This window comes from Triturus cristatus, chromosome 9 (assembly GCF_964204655.1).
Source record: "Triturus cristatus chromosome 9, aTriCri1.1, whole genome shotgun sequence".
Taxonomy (NCBI): domain Eukaryota; kingdom Metazoa; phylum Chordata; class Amphibia; order Caudata; family Salamandridae; genus Triturus; species Triturus cristatus.
In genome coordinates, this window is record NC_140592.1 from 7,026,561 (window position 1) to 7,041,515 (window position 14,955).

At 53.8% G+C, this 14,955-nt stretch overlaps 1 protein-coding gene across 1 annotated transcript in view; it reads right to left on the minus strand.

The window, feature by feature from the left end:
- STAB1 (stabilin 1) overlaps window positions 1–14,955 on the minus strand; it is a 1,212,756-nt gene that overhangs the window by 516,777 nt on the left and 681,024 nt on the right. Inside the window, exons 40-41 of the mRNA XM_085624210.1 lie at window positions 7,538–7,633; window positions 1,815–1,860 (exon numbers count right to left, since the gene is read on the minus strand). Of these exons, the coding sequence (XP_085480336.1) occupies window positions 1,815–1,860; window positions 7,538–7,633 (142 nt within the window). The remainder of the gene's footprint in view (window positions 1–1,814; window positions 1,861–7,537; window positions 7,634–14,955) is intronic.

Here is a 14,955-nt window from a genome sequence, read left to right on the forward strand (position 1 = left end):
CGCAGGGAGGGTTGGCCTCAGTCTCCTCACTGTCACCGCCCTGAGAGTGAGTGCAGGAAGGGTTGTCCTCAGTCTCCTCACTGTCCCCGCCCTGAGAGTGAGGTGCAGGGAGGGTTGTCCTCAGTCTCCTCCCCGTCACCGCCCTGAGAGTGAGTGCAGGAGGGTTTTCCTCAGTCTCCTCACTGTCACCGCCCTGAGAGTGAGTGCAGGAAGGGTTGTCCTCAGTCTCCTCACTGTCACCGCCCTGAGAGTGAGTGCAGGAAGGGTTGTCCTCAGTCTCCTCACTGTCACCGCCCTGAGAGTGAGGCGCAGGGAGGGTTGTCCTCAGTCTCCTCACTGTCAACGCCCTGGGAGTGAGTGCAGGAGGGTTTTCCTCAGTCTCCTCCCCGTCACCGCCCTGAGAGTGAGTGCAGGAGGGTTTTCCTCAGTCTCCTCACTGTCACCGCCCTGAGAGTGAGTGCAGGAAGGGTTGTCCTCAGTCTCGTCACTGTCACCGCCCTGAGAGTGAGGCGCAGGGAGGGTTGTCCTCAGTCTCCTCACTGTCACCGCCCTGGGAGTGAGTGCAGGGAGGGTTGTTCTAGGTCCAGTTCGAGGGGCTCTACTGGGACGGACAAAAGAGGGGCAGTAACAAGTGACCTGAAGGACTAAGGGGTCTAAAACCAGGGTTTTACAATTTCTGTATATTCAGCTCACAATATGAGTAAGTGCCTTCTGTGAATACCAAAATGGTCGTACGTTTAGGATTTTGTCTTAAGTTAGTTCTGTGAATCCGGCCCAGAGTCACTGCCAAGCAAAGTCTGACATGTGAGGACTCAGGCCTAGGATCTGAGGGGTGATTGATGCACTGAGTGCTGCAGGACTGAGGGACTGGCAGACTAAGGGCTGCAGGACTGGGTGACTGTTGCACTGAGTGCTGCAGGACTGAGGGACTGGCAGACTAAGTGCTGCAGGACTGGGGTACTGTTGCACTGAGTGCTGCAGGACTGAGTGACTGTTGCACTGAGTGACGCAGGACTGAGTGACTGTTGCACTGAGTGCCGCAGGACTGAGTGACTGTTGAACTGAGTGCCGCAGGACTGAGTGACTGTTGCACTGAGTGCCGCAGGACTGAGTGACTGTTGCACTGAGTGCTGTAGGACTGGGTGACTGGCAGACTAAGTGCTGAAGGACTGGGGTACTGTTGCACTGAGTGCCGAAGAACTGAGTGACTGTTGCACTGAGTGCCGCAGGACTGAGTGACTGTTGCACTGAGTGCTGCAGGAATGGGTGACTGTTGCACTGAGTGCTGCAGGACTGAGGGACTGGCAGACTAAGTGCTGCAGGACTGAGTGACTGTTGCACTGAGTGCTGCAGGAATGGGTGACTGGCACACTGAGTTCCCCAGGACTGGGTGACTGGCACACTGAGTTCCCCAGGACTGGGTGACTGGCACACTGAGTTCCCCAGGACTGGGCGACGGGCACACTGAGTGCTGCAGGACTGGCGCACCTAGTGTGCATGTCAGACCCTGTGTGCTCAGATCGTGCTATGTAAGGAGCCCGGTAATGCTTGGACCCTGCATTAACAGCACACATCCTCCGTACACAATGTGTGTGCACATTGCCATGCTACCCATGGGTGAGCAGGGGTGGTATAGTGTGTGTAATGACCTGCCCTTGACAGGAGCGGCAGGTTCTGCCTGGGGCACCCCCTCAGCCAACCAGACAGTGCCGCTTCCAATGCCAGCCTTCATGGTGCCTCCAATGTGTGTGCACAGTGCCTCAGGCTCCATTTAACATGCACTGACAGCCATGTTCTCTCTTATATTCACTCACTTGGCATAGTGGCTGCAGGTCCCATTGCACAGATCGTTCTCTATGTCTGAAAAAGAAAAGAGGACAATTGGTTCATGTGTATCTGAAGTCAGAAAGATGTGAAAGTGAAATATAGTAGATGGAGCAGCAGGAACAGACAAAGCAGATAGGAGCAAGAGACAAAGTGGGAGCGAGAGGAACCACGGGAGCAAGAGGCACCGCAGGAGCAAGCGGCACTGCGGGAACAAGAGGCACCACGGGAACAAAAGACACCGTGGCAGCAAGAGACACCGCGCGAGCAAGAGACACCGCAGGAGCAATAGGCACAGCGGGAGCAAGAGGCACCGCTGGAGCAAGACACAAAGCGGGAGCGAGAGGCACCGCGGGAGCAAGAGGCACTGCGGAAGCAAGAGGCACCGCGGCAGCAAGAGACACCGCTGGAGCAAGAGACAAAGCGGGAGCAAGAGGCACCACGGGAGCAAGAGGTACAGCGGGAGCAAGAGGCACAGTGGCAGCAAGAGACACCGCAGCAGCAAGAGACACCGTGCGAGCAAGAGACACCACGCGAGCAAGAGACACCGCGGGAGCAAGAGGCAGCGCGGGAGCAAGAGGCACCGCGGGAGCAAGAGACAAAGCAGGAGCGAGAGGCACCGCGGGAGCAAGAGGCACTGCGGGAGCAAGAGGCACCGCAGCAGCAAGAGACACCGCTGGAGCAAGAGGCACCACGGGAGCAAGAGGCACAGCGGGACCAAGAGACAAAGCGGGAGTGAGAGGCACCGCTGGAGCAAAAGGCACTGCGGGAGCAAGAGGCCTGTGGCAGCAAGAGACACCGCGGCAGCAGGAGACACTGCGCGATCAAGAGACACCGCAGGAGCAAGAGGCACAGCGGGAGCAAGAGGCACAGCGGGAGCAAGAGACACCGCTGGAGCAAGACACAAAGCGGGAGCGAGAGGCACCGCGAGATTATGAGTCACAGTGGGAGCAAGAGACACCGCGGCAGCAAGAGACAAAGCGGGAGCAAGAGGCACCGCAGGAGCGAGAGGCACAGCGAGAGCGAGAGACACTGCGGGAGCAAGAGACACCGTGGCAGCAAGAGACACCACGGCAGCAAGAGACACCGCGGCAGCAAGAGACACCGCGGCAGCAAGAGACCCAGCGGGAGCAAGAGACACCGCGGGACCAAGAGACACCGCGGGAGCAAGAGACACCGCGGGAGCAAGAGACACTGCGGGAGCAAGAGACACTGCGGGAGCAAGAGACACTGCGGGAGCAAGAGACACCGCGGCAGCAAGAGACACCGCGGGAGCAAGAGACACCGCAGGAGCAAGAGACAAAGCGGGAGAAAGAGGAACAGTGGGAGCAAGAGGCACAGCGGGAGTGAGAGGTACAGCGGGAGCGAGAGACACAGCCGGAGCAAGAGGCACCGCGGGAGTAAGAGTCACAGCGGGAGCAAGAGACACAGCGGGAGCAAGAGACAAAGCGGGAGCAAGAGACACAGCGGGAGGAAGAGACAAAGCGGGAGCGAGAGACACCACGGGAGCAAGAGGCACAGCGGGAGCGAGAGACACCGCGGCGGGAGCAAGAGACGCAGAAGGGAGCAAGAGACACCTCGGGAGCAAGAGGAACCGCGGGAGCGAGAGATACCGTGGGAGCAAGAGACAAAGCGGGAGCAAGAGACACAGCGGGAGCAAGAGACAAAGTGGGAGCGAGAGCCACCGCGGGAGCCAGAGACACCGTGGGAGCAAGAGACACCGCGGGAGCAGAGGCACACCGGGAGCGAGAGACACCACGGGAGCAAGAGACAAAGCGGGAGCGAGAGGCACCGTGGGAGCAAGAGGCACAGCGGGAGCGAGAGACACCGCAGGAGCGAGAGGCACCGCGGGAGCAAGAGACAAAGCGGGAGCAAGGTACACAGTGGGAGGAAGAGACACAGTGGGAGAAAGAGACACCGCGCAAGCAAGAGACACCGCGGGAGCATGAGGCACCGCGGGAGCAAGAGGCACAGCGGGAGCAAGAGACACCGCTGGAGCAGCAAGAGACAAAGCGGGAGCAAGAGGCACCGCGGGAGCAAGAGGCACAGCGGGAGCGAGAGACACCGCGGGAGCGAGAGGCACCGCGGGAGCGAGAGGCACCGCGGGAGCGAGAGGCACCGCGGGAGCAAGAGTCACAGCGGGAGCAAGAGACACAGCGGGAGCAAGAGACACAGCAGGAGCAAGAGACAAAGCGGGAGCAAGGTACACAGCGGGAGGAAGAGACACAGTGGGAGGAAGAGACACCACGCAAGCAAGAGACACCGCGGGAGCAAGAGGCACCGCGGGAGCAAGAGGAACAGCGGGAGCAAGAGGAACAGCGGGAGCAAGAGACACCGCTGGAGCAAGAGACAAAGCGGGAGCGAGAGGCACCGCGGGAGCGAGAGTCACAGCGGGAGCAAGAGACACAGCGGGAGCAAGAGACAAAGCGGGAGGAGACACAGTGGGAGGAAGAGACATAGCGGGAGCGAGAAACACCACGGGAGCAAGAGGCACAGCGGGAGCGAGAGACACCGCGGGAGCAAGAGACACCTCGGGAGCGAGAGGCACCGCGGGAGCGAGAGACACCGCAGGCGCAAGAGACACCGCAGGAGCGAGAGACACCGCAGCAGCAAGAGACACCGCGGCAGCAAGAGACACCGCGGGAGCAAGAGACACAGCGCGAGCAAGAGGCACCGCGGGAGCAAGAGGCACAGCCGGAGCAAGATGCACAGCGGGAGCAAGAGACACTGCTGGAGCAAGAGACAAAGCGGGAGCGAGAGGCACCGCGGGAGCGAGAGGCACAGCGGGAGCAAGAGACACAGCAGGAGCAAGAGACAAAGCGGGAGCAAGAGACACAGTGGGAGGAAGAGACAAAGCAGGTGCGAGAGACACCGTGGGAGCAAGAGGCACAGCGGGAGCGAGAGACACCGCGGGAGCAAGAGACACCTCGGGAGCAGGAGGCACCGCGGGGAGCAAGAGGCACCGCGGGAGCAAGAGGCACAGTGGGAGCGAGAGGCACAGCGGGAGCAAGAGGTACAGCGGGAGCGAGAGACACCGCGGGAGCAAGAGACACCGCGGGAGCAAGAGACACAGCGCGAGCAAGAGGCACCGCGGGAGCAAGAGGCACAGCGGGAGCAAGAGGCACAGCGGGAGCAAGAGACACTGCTGGAGCAAGAGACAAAGTGGGAGCGAGAGGCACCACGGGAGCAACAGACAAAGCACGAGCAGGAGGCACCGCGGGAGCAAGAGACACCGTAGGAGCAAGAGACACAGCAGGAGCAAGAGGCACCGCGGGAGCAAGAGGCACGGCGGGAGACACCACGGGAGCCACAGGCATCGCGGGAGCAAGGGACACCACGGGAGCAAGAGACACCATGGGAGCAAGAGACACCATGGGAGCAAGAGATACCGCGGGAGCAAGAGACACCGCGGGAGCAAGAGACACTGCAACAAGTGAAATAGTATAGATAGGAGAAGCAGCAGGAGGACCCGGCAGAAGGAAAAGGGAAGAGGTGAAGCAACAGGAACAGGAAAAGTATTGGGTAGATGAAGAAGAAACAGAGAAAGTAGTGAAACAAGAGGAGGAGTGTACACAGGCAATACAGGAGGTACAAGAGGCAGAGCAGAAACAGGAGAAGCACAGGAGAAGTCGAAAGAGGAAGCAGTGACACAGGGGGAGCAACATGAACTGGAGTAGTAGCAGGAACAGAAGTAACAGGAACACGACAAGTAATAGGAAGATGCAGTAGAAACAAGAAAAGCAGAAGGAACAGCACAATCAGTGGAAAAGGAAAAGGTAGTAGGTACATGAGGCACAGTAGGAACAGGAGAAGCTTCGGGAAAGAAGCAGTGGAAACAGGTGGTAAAGAAAGAACAAGTGTTGAGGTGGAGCCTGCCTGAGAGAAAGGAACATTAATAGCAAGGAGACAAGAGGCAGGAGTAAGAGACAGGTTAGGAAAAGGTGGCGAAGTGGAAACAGTGTCTTTCCAGAGAAGAACAAACCAGCATCAAACCCAAGAAGGAAAGAACATCACAAAGCCATCCCCAATCCTGCAGGTAAATAGAGAAGACATTGGGCCTTTCACGTCACTGACAGTGCCCGCCTCCCTCCCACCAACACTCAGGGCATTTAACCAAGTCACCCTGCCCTTAACCTTGCAGCTATTCAACAGGTCTCTTATACCATCCTGCCCTTAACCCTGTCCCTCTTTGACATATCACCCATACCATTCGACCCTTAACCCTGCCCCCCTTTAACAGGTTACCTATACCATCCTGTCCTTAACTCTGCCCCCTTTGATACGTCACCTGTACCATCCTGTTCTCAACCCTGCCCCCTTTGACAGGTCTATACCATCCTGTCCTTAACCCTGCCCCCTTTGACAGGTCTATACCATCCTGTCCTTAAGCCAGCCCCCCTTAGACAGATCAACTATACCATTCGACCCTTAACCCTGCCCCCAATTAACAGGTCGCCCACACCATCCTGTACTTAACACTGCCAACTTTGACAGGTTACCCACACCATCCTGTCCTTAACCTAGCCCCCTCTGACAGGTCACTCCACCATCCTGTCCTGAACCCTGCCCCCTCTGACAGGTCACTCCACCATCCTGTCCTTAACCCTGCCCCCTCTGACAGGTCACTCCACCATCCTGTCCTTAACCCTGCCCCTTCTGACAGGTCACTCCACCATCCTGTCCTTAACCCTGCCCCCTCTGACAGGTCACTCCACCATCCTGTCCTTAACCATGACCCCTCTGACAGGTCACTCCACCATCCTGTACTTAACCCTGCCCCCTCTGACAGGTCCCTCCACCATCCTGTACTTAACCCTGCCCCCTCTGACAGGTCACTCCACCATCCTGTCCTTAACCCTGCCCCCTCTGACAGGTCACTCCACCATCCTGTCCTTAACCATGACCCCTCTGACAGGTCACTCCACCATCCTGTCCTTAACCCTGCTCCTTCTGACAGGTCACTCCACCATCCTGTCCTTAACTCTGCCCCCTCTGACAGGTCACTCCACCTTCCTGTCCTTAACCCTGCCCCCTCTGACAGGTCACTCCACCATCCTGTCCTTAACCCTGCCCCCTCTGACAGGTCACTCCACCATCCTGTCCTTAACCATGACCCCTCTTACAGGTCACTCCACCATCCTGTCCTTAACCCTGCCCCCTCTGACAGGTCACTCCACCATCCTGTCCTTAACCCTGCCCCCTCTGACAGGTCACTCCACCATCCTGTCCTGAACCCTGACCTCTCGAATCCCTTTGCTTCAGCTCCCCCCGTCTCTCTCTCTCCCTACCTTACCTCTTCCACACTGTCCTGGAGTCCCCCAAACCCTCCTGTATTCAGAGCCCTCCCACGCGCAGTCCTGCCCCCTTCACCCCAACGTCTCGCTCTACACACTTTTTTTTTTTACAGCGTCTCATCATTCATGGTTGAATATTACCTGTTCACTCACATTACTCAAAGACAAGACCGGACATGACGTCAGAGTCACAAATCTGTAACAACTGAAACCCCCCAAAGTGCATTTGTATGTAATTGTCACTGTTATAGTACGAAAAACTCAATAAAAACAGATTCACAAAAAAATGACGTGCGAGGCACAAATGAGAGAGAGGGAACTCACAGCATCTGCCAAACAGGTGGCGACTGATCCACCCACCCAAAGCATGGACTGCACACACCTGACTGAGCCTCCACGAGCCCTCACAGGTCCCTTACCCACGGCACAGGTGAAGCCACGCCAGCCTTTGTAGCAGTCACAGGATCCGTCTCCGCCTATCCCGTCTCTGCACCGACCGTGAACACAGGCGCACTCTGGGCAACAAAAAGAAATATTACAGAGGGTGGTCCCTCGCCGTGCGACCCGCAGGCTACCTCCAATCACTGCCTGGAGCCCCTTGTGCACCTTCAATAAATTAATCTATCCACCACCCATCCATCCATCCATCCATCCATCCACCCATCATCCATCCATCCATCCATCCATCCATCCATCCATCCACCCATCCATCCATCCATCCATCCATCCATCCATCCATCCATCCATCCACCCATCCATCCATCCATCCATCCATCCATCCAACCAACCATCCAGCGACCCATCCACCCACCCATCCATCCATCCAACCACCCACCCACACATACATCCATCCACCCACCCTTCCACCCATACATCATCCATTCATTCAACCCATTGATCCATCCAATGATCAATCGATCGATCCATCCAGCTACCATCCACCCCCACCATCCATCCACATTTGTAGAGAGTGGCACTGTCACACCTGAGGGTATCTGGGCGTGGGTGCAAGGTCTCGCTCGTGCTTCTGAGCAGACACTAGCCACACGGGAGGGCACAGTAAACTAGCACTGTGCCACTAGCCACACAGCAAGCCAGCACTGTGCCATAGCCTCACAGGAGCGCACAGCAAGCCAGCACTGTGGCACTAGCCACACAGGAGTGCACAGCAAACCAGCAATGTGGCACTAGCCACACAGGAGCGCACAGCTAGCCAGCGCTGTGGCACTAGCCACAGAGGGTGAAACAACCAAATAATGATTGTCACTGCGCACAATGCTAGGGGTAACAAAGACCCATTGACAAATAATCTCCTTCTCAAAAAAAGGTAATCAAACACAACGATCAGGTACACACGAACATATATTAATACATATATGCGATAAGTGAATACAAGTATATCAGTACATAGACAGGGTATAACACCTATGTGGTGTCCTCAAACTGTTACAATCGTTTCAAAGCGTGATATATTTACAGTGCTTTTAATTCATTGCATGAGAACAAAAAAGTGAGCCCAATGCATTTCGGGGCTGTTGTGTCCCTTCGTCAGGGGCAATCTACAACAAAAAAACAATAATGCACAATATTACTTGAAGTGGACATACATAATATTCAATGAGAAACATTACATTAACATGGTAAAACAGTGAGCCACCCCCTGTGGATATGTGAGCAGCGTACATCTATTGGTATTAATATGTCAATAAATGAATAGATGCTATCACCAAAAGGTAGAAGAACATTGTGGTTGAAGCAGTGAGGGAATTATGGGGAAACTAATGATCAAGGGGTAGATGGAAAACAGATCAAAAAATCTGGGTAAAAAGAAGAGAAACGTGACTAGCCACAGAGGAGCACAAAGCAAGCCAGCACTGTGGCACTAGCCACACAGGAGTGCACAGCAAGCCAGCACTGTGCCATAGCCTCACAGGAGCGCACAGCAGACCAGCACTGTGGCACTAGCCTCACAGAAGCGCACAGCAAGCCAGCACTGTGCCATAGCCTCACAGGAGCGCACAGCAAGCCAGCACTACACCACTAGCCACACATGAGCGCACAGCAAGCTATCACTGCACCACTAACCACACAGGAGTGCACAGCAAGCCAGCACTGTGCCATAGCCTCACAGGAGCGCACAGCAAGCCAGCACTGTGCCATAGCCTCACAGGAGCGCACAGCAAGCCAGCACTGTGCCATAGCCTCACAGGAGCGCACAGCAAGCCAGCACTGTGCCATAGCCTCACAGAAGCGCACAGCAAGCCAGCACTACACCACTAGCCACACACGAGCGCACAGCAAGCTATCACTGCACCACTAACCACACAGGAGTGCACAGCAAGCCAGCACTGTGGCACTAGCCACAGAGGAGCGCACAGCAAACAAGCACTGTGGCACTAGCCACAGAGGAGCGCACAGCAAACAAGCAATGTGGCACTAGCCACAGAGGAGCGCACAGCAAGCCAGCACTGTGACACTAGCCACAGAGGAGCGCACAGCAAGCCAGCACTGTGTCATAGCCTCAAAGGAGTGCACAGCAAGCCAGCACTACACCACTAGCCACAAAGGAGCACACAGGGTGAAAGACCGTCACTCAAACCCTGTTCACCAGCAGTCTCGACTACGGCAATGCACTCTATGCCGGTATAAACAAAAACCTCACCGCAAGCTACAGAACATCCAGAACGCCACCGCAAGACTGGTCCTCAACCTGCCAAGACGCTGCCACATCTCCCAGCACCTGCGCCCACTCCACTTGCTCCTCATCGAAGCTAGAGTCACCTTCAAGATGCTAACCCACGCTCACAAGGCCCTCCATGACACCGGATCAGCATACCTGAACAGCTGACTCAAATTCCATGCACCCCAAAGGATCCTACGATCAGCCCAGCTCTCCTACGCCGCAGTGCCCCGCACCAGAAAGACCAGATCAGGAGGCCGCTCCTTCTCCTTCCTCGCGGCCAGAGCCTGGAATGACCTTCTGCTCCACCTCAGACAGACAACATCGCTCCCCATCTTTGCAAGAAATTTCAAAACCTGGCTCTTCGACAGACCCCTCCTTGATGGACTGGAGCCTGCGAACCCCCCCCCCCTCCCAGCGCCTTGAAACCCTTACGGGTGAGTAGTTCCGCTTAACAAACCCATGATTCATTGATTGACTAGCCACAGAGGAGCGCACAGCAAGCCAGCTCATCCCATTCCTCCTACAGACCTCAGCTCCCAGTTCAAAATCTGAAGAGTTGTACAGAAGATCTACACAGGCTGTTGCTGGTATGGAGAGGGGGGTGGGATGGAGAGTTGGGGTGGGTGGAATGGAGAGGGGGGTGGGAGGGATGGAGAGGGGGGATTGGAGGGACGGAGAGGGGGGTGGGATGGGGTGGGATTGGCGAGGGGGTGAGTGAGTGGGATGGAGAGGGTGGTGGGATGTGGGGGGTGGGACAGAAAGGGACAGAGGGGTGGGTTGAGGTGGATGGTATGTAGAGGGGGTGGGAGGGATGGAGAGGGGGTGGGTGGGATGGAGAGGGGGGTGGGATTGTATGTGGGTGGGATGGACGTTGGCTACAGAAGGGAACATGCGAGTGTGAGAGGTACTGCCGTGAGTGTTTCTATGCCATTGGTGATTCCATTGCCACCTTGGGCATCAGACCAAGGGATGCGAAAGCCATCAGGTGAATGCATTATACTGGTCTGTGCGGCAACCATGCAACTAGAGACTCATTTCTTTCCTGTGTAGAGGCAGCTTCTCCCACTTCAGAGAATGAACAAGAATAACTACTGATTATTGGACTTAGAGCTTTAAAAGAGCTCGACACGCAAATACACTTTAAGACTACAAGAGAGGGCTCCTTTAGAAACAACAGAAGCCACCTTAGGAAAAAAAACATAGAATCTACTGTTGGAGATAACAGAAAGACAGAAGCTAACTTCGGATAACAACAGAATTTACTTTTGGAAAACAACAGATGCAATCTTTAAAAAACAACAAAAGCCACCTTTGGAAACAACAGAAGCCACCTTTGGAATCAACAGAAGCCACCTTTGGAATCAACAGAAGCCACCTTTGGAATCAACAGAAGCCACCTTTGGAAACAACAGAAGCCACCTTTGGAAACAACAGAAGCCACTTTTGGAATCAACAGAAGCCACCTTTGGAAACAACAGAAGCCACCTTTGGAATCAACAGAAGCCACCTTTGGAAACAACAGAAGCCACTTTTGGAATCAGCAGAAGCCACTTTTGGAATCAACAGAAGCCACCTTTGGAAACAACAGAAGCCACTTTTGGAATCAACAGAAGCCACCTTTGGAAACAACAGAAGACACCTTTGGAAACAACAGAAGCCACTTTTGGAAACAACAGAAGCCACCTTTGGAAACAACAGAAGCCACTTTTGGAATCAGCAGAAGCCACCTTTGGAATCAACAGAAGACACCTTTGGAAACAACAGAAGCCACCTTTGGAATCAACACAAGCCACATTTGGAAACAACAGAAGCCACATTTGGAATCAACAGAAGCCACCTTAGGAAAAAAACATAGAAGCTACTTTTGGAGATAACAGAAAGACAGAAGCTAACTTCGGATAACAACAGAATCTACATTTGCAAAACAGCAGAAGCCACCTCCAGAAAACAACTAATATTAGAATGTTGACAGCTCCATTGAAGTCAATAAATTGCTCTGGGCTTCTAATGGCTGGTAGAAGCCCGGAGCTCCAACATTCCAATGCTGTCCTTCACAGGTGTTGCTGTGAACAAAGAGCCCTCGGACCCGAGGGGACTGCACGGGACCTGAGGAGATTGCACAGAGCTCGAGGGGACTGCACAGTGCCCGAGGGGATTGCACCGAGCCCAAAGCGACTGGACAAAACCCGAAGTGATTCTACGGGACCCGAGGGGACTGCATGGGACCCGAGGGGACTGAACGGGACCTGAGGGGATTGCATGAAGCCCGAGGGGATTGCTTGGAGCCCAAAGGGATTCTACGGGACCCGAGGCGACTGCACGGGACCCGAAGGGACTGCACGGGACCCGAGGGGACTCCACGGGACCTGTGGGGATTGCACGGAGCCCGAGGGGATTGCACAGAACCCGAAGGGATTCCACGTGACCCAAAGGGACTGCACGGGACCCGGGGGGATTGCACAGAGCCCACGGGTATTGCAGGGAGCCCTAGAGGATTTCAACCCCCCTCAGGCTCTGTGAGGTCTTTGTTTTACAAATCAGAACATTCTTCCCTCTAGAGGCGGAATGTTCCAATAGCCTTAGAGCCCTCCGTAGCGGGCTCTACCAGCCATTAAAAGCCCACTTCCTAATTGCGGGTCTTCAATGGCGGGTAGAGCGTGCTATGAAGAGCTCTAAAGCTATTTCCCAACTAGAGAACAACAGAATACATCCTTAGAATTCATTATAAAGTTGATACGATGCCAACTGTGCAATATGGAACTTACAATGTGGGAAAAAATTAAACCTTACAAAATGTGTTGGTAACAGCAGAACAAGGGAAGGGAAGCGGGTGGTAATTTGCTAGAAATAAAGATTCAATTAAAACAGCTTCAGGATTGGTGCATAACAACAGAAACCACCTTTGGAAAACAGAAACCATCCCCAGTAAACAATAGACACCACCTCCAGAAAAACAACAGATGCAACCTTTGAAAAATAAAAGAACAGAAGTTAACTTCGGAAAACAGGAGCCACCTTTGAAAAATAAAAGAACAGAAGTTAACTTTGGAAAACAGGAGCCACCTTTAGAAAGCAACAGAAGCCACCTCCATAAACCAAGAGACAACACCTAAAGAAAACAACAGAAACCACCTTTGGAAAACAGAACCCATCCAAAATAAACAATAGACACCACCTCCATAAAAACAACAAATGCAACCTTTGGAAAATAAAGGAAAAGAAGTTAACTTTGGAAAACAGGAGCCACATTTAGAAAGCAACAGAAGCCACCTCCATAAACCAAGAGACACCACCTCAAGAACACAACAGAAGTCCCCAGTGGAAGTAACCTATGGACAACCATACAAACCACCTCCCAAAAACATCAGAAGCTATTTTTGAAAACAATAGAAGCCACATTTGCTCTTTGTGGACAGACATGCATCCGTTCACAGTGGAACCTCCCCCCCCCCCCCCTCCAATGCCAGCCCTAAGGGAGGTCAAAGACACAATCCAGCTGGACATGGAACTCTCAGAAACTTGGCAGCTTTTGAGCCAGGTCTCTCAAAAGAACACAAGAGCTCATGAGCAGTGCTGACCACCTCTGTGCTTGGAATATGACTCGCATGCAGATTATGCTGTGTTTTCTTGACCTCAGAATCATGGGAGACAGGAATAGTGAGATGGAGTGACGTATTACAAGCCAATTTTTTCAAAGATGCTAAAACAGAAGGCTCTCAACTTAGCTCCCTCCTTCTGCTGTACCGGTCTGTAAGGCAGTGGATACGTCTAGAGGGAGGTGGTCCTGTGAGGATGGACCTGGTGTCCCTGGTTCTTGTCCTCTAGCTCTTGGGCCCATAGTCCCCATGGCCTTAGAACACCAGGCCCTTGACCTCCTGATCAGAGCCCTGCTGAACTTGGTTCCCTTGGCTCTTGTCCTCCTGGTCTTTATCTTTTTGATCATGGCCGTCCAGTTTCTGGTCCACCTGGCTCTGCTGCTGCTTGTCCTGTGATTCTCGGAGTAGGAGGAGCCTCTTTGCTCACTTGGGGAGGCTCTTCTTAAGTTCCTGCAATGGAGGCTTGGCAAGGACAAGAGCCTGAGGAGACAAGCGGCCCGGGTGGCTATTCTTGACCATGTCCTTCTGACCATCCTGGGCTTCAGCCCCTGATCCAGGCCTCAAGGGGCTTTGAGATTCTTCATTCCCTTGCAGTACCATTCCAGACTGCTCCATTAGGTTAAGTGCCTTTCTATGCACCAACCGGGGAAGAACAGCCACATGGACCAGGTCCTGGCGATGACTTGCTGACTCAGCCATTGTCTGAGAAGTGCTGTGCACCCCGATGTCACTGGTACTTGATTCCACCCACATCCTCCATGGCAGGCACATCGCTATCCCCATCTACTGAGTGACGTCACAGCGCTAGCCTGCCTGTGTTCAAGGAGGTCCTGTGGCTAGTACAGACTTTACTGTGGAATGAGGCCTCTCATGCTGGTGGCCCTGGGCCGGTGCCAAGACCATGATGGCTACTGTCATTTTGGCTTCAATATTGCTAAGAACCAACTCCAATCACCCGGCTTGGACTCCTCCTCATCTGCCCTTCCTCATACTACTGTCTTCTCCACCTCATGTGCATTTTCAGGGGTGACCTTTGCATTATAGGCAGTAATTCATTGTTTAAAATAAAACGTTATAATCTTTATATAATTTACAAAGATTTCTATTGAGGTTACCAACTTGACGTGCGCCATCATACAGTGTCTCATATAGCTTGGGTTTAAACACCAGAACCAAGGTCGTGTGTTACGCAACGAACATTACAAGCTTGACCTTGGCCTGGGCATATGGATTCTATACATTTAGACTTGGACCTCTTAATCTAAATATTAAGGAACAGTCTGGTAAGCATGCCAATAGTGAAGTCCAAGTAGTGGCCCCTTGTTTACCTTCCCACGCCGTTCACCGTTGTACATGGGTGGTGCTGCTCTGGTAATGGTGGTCATTTACTCATAGGTTGCATTTTGTTGACCTTTGCCGACTTTCTGCCGGTGGAGTGAAGGTTGTCATTCACAGATACTTTGGAGGTTTCATAGATGGAACTGTTCTTGTGGTGGAGCAACAGTGGTAAATGCTGCTCCAGTGGTATTGGAGTGGAGGTGGTCATCAGTAGATACGT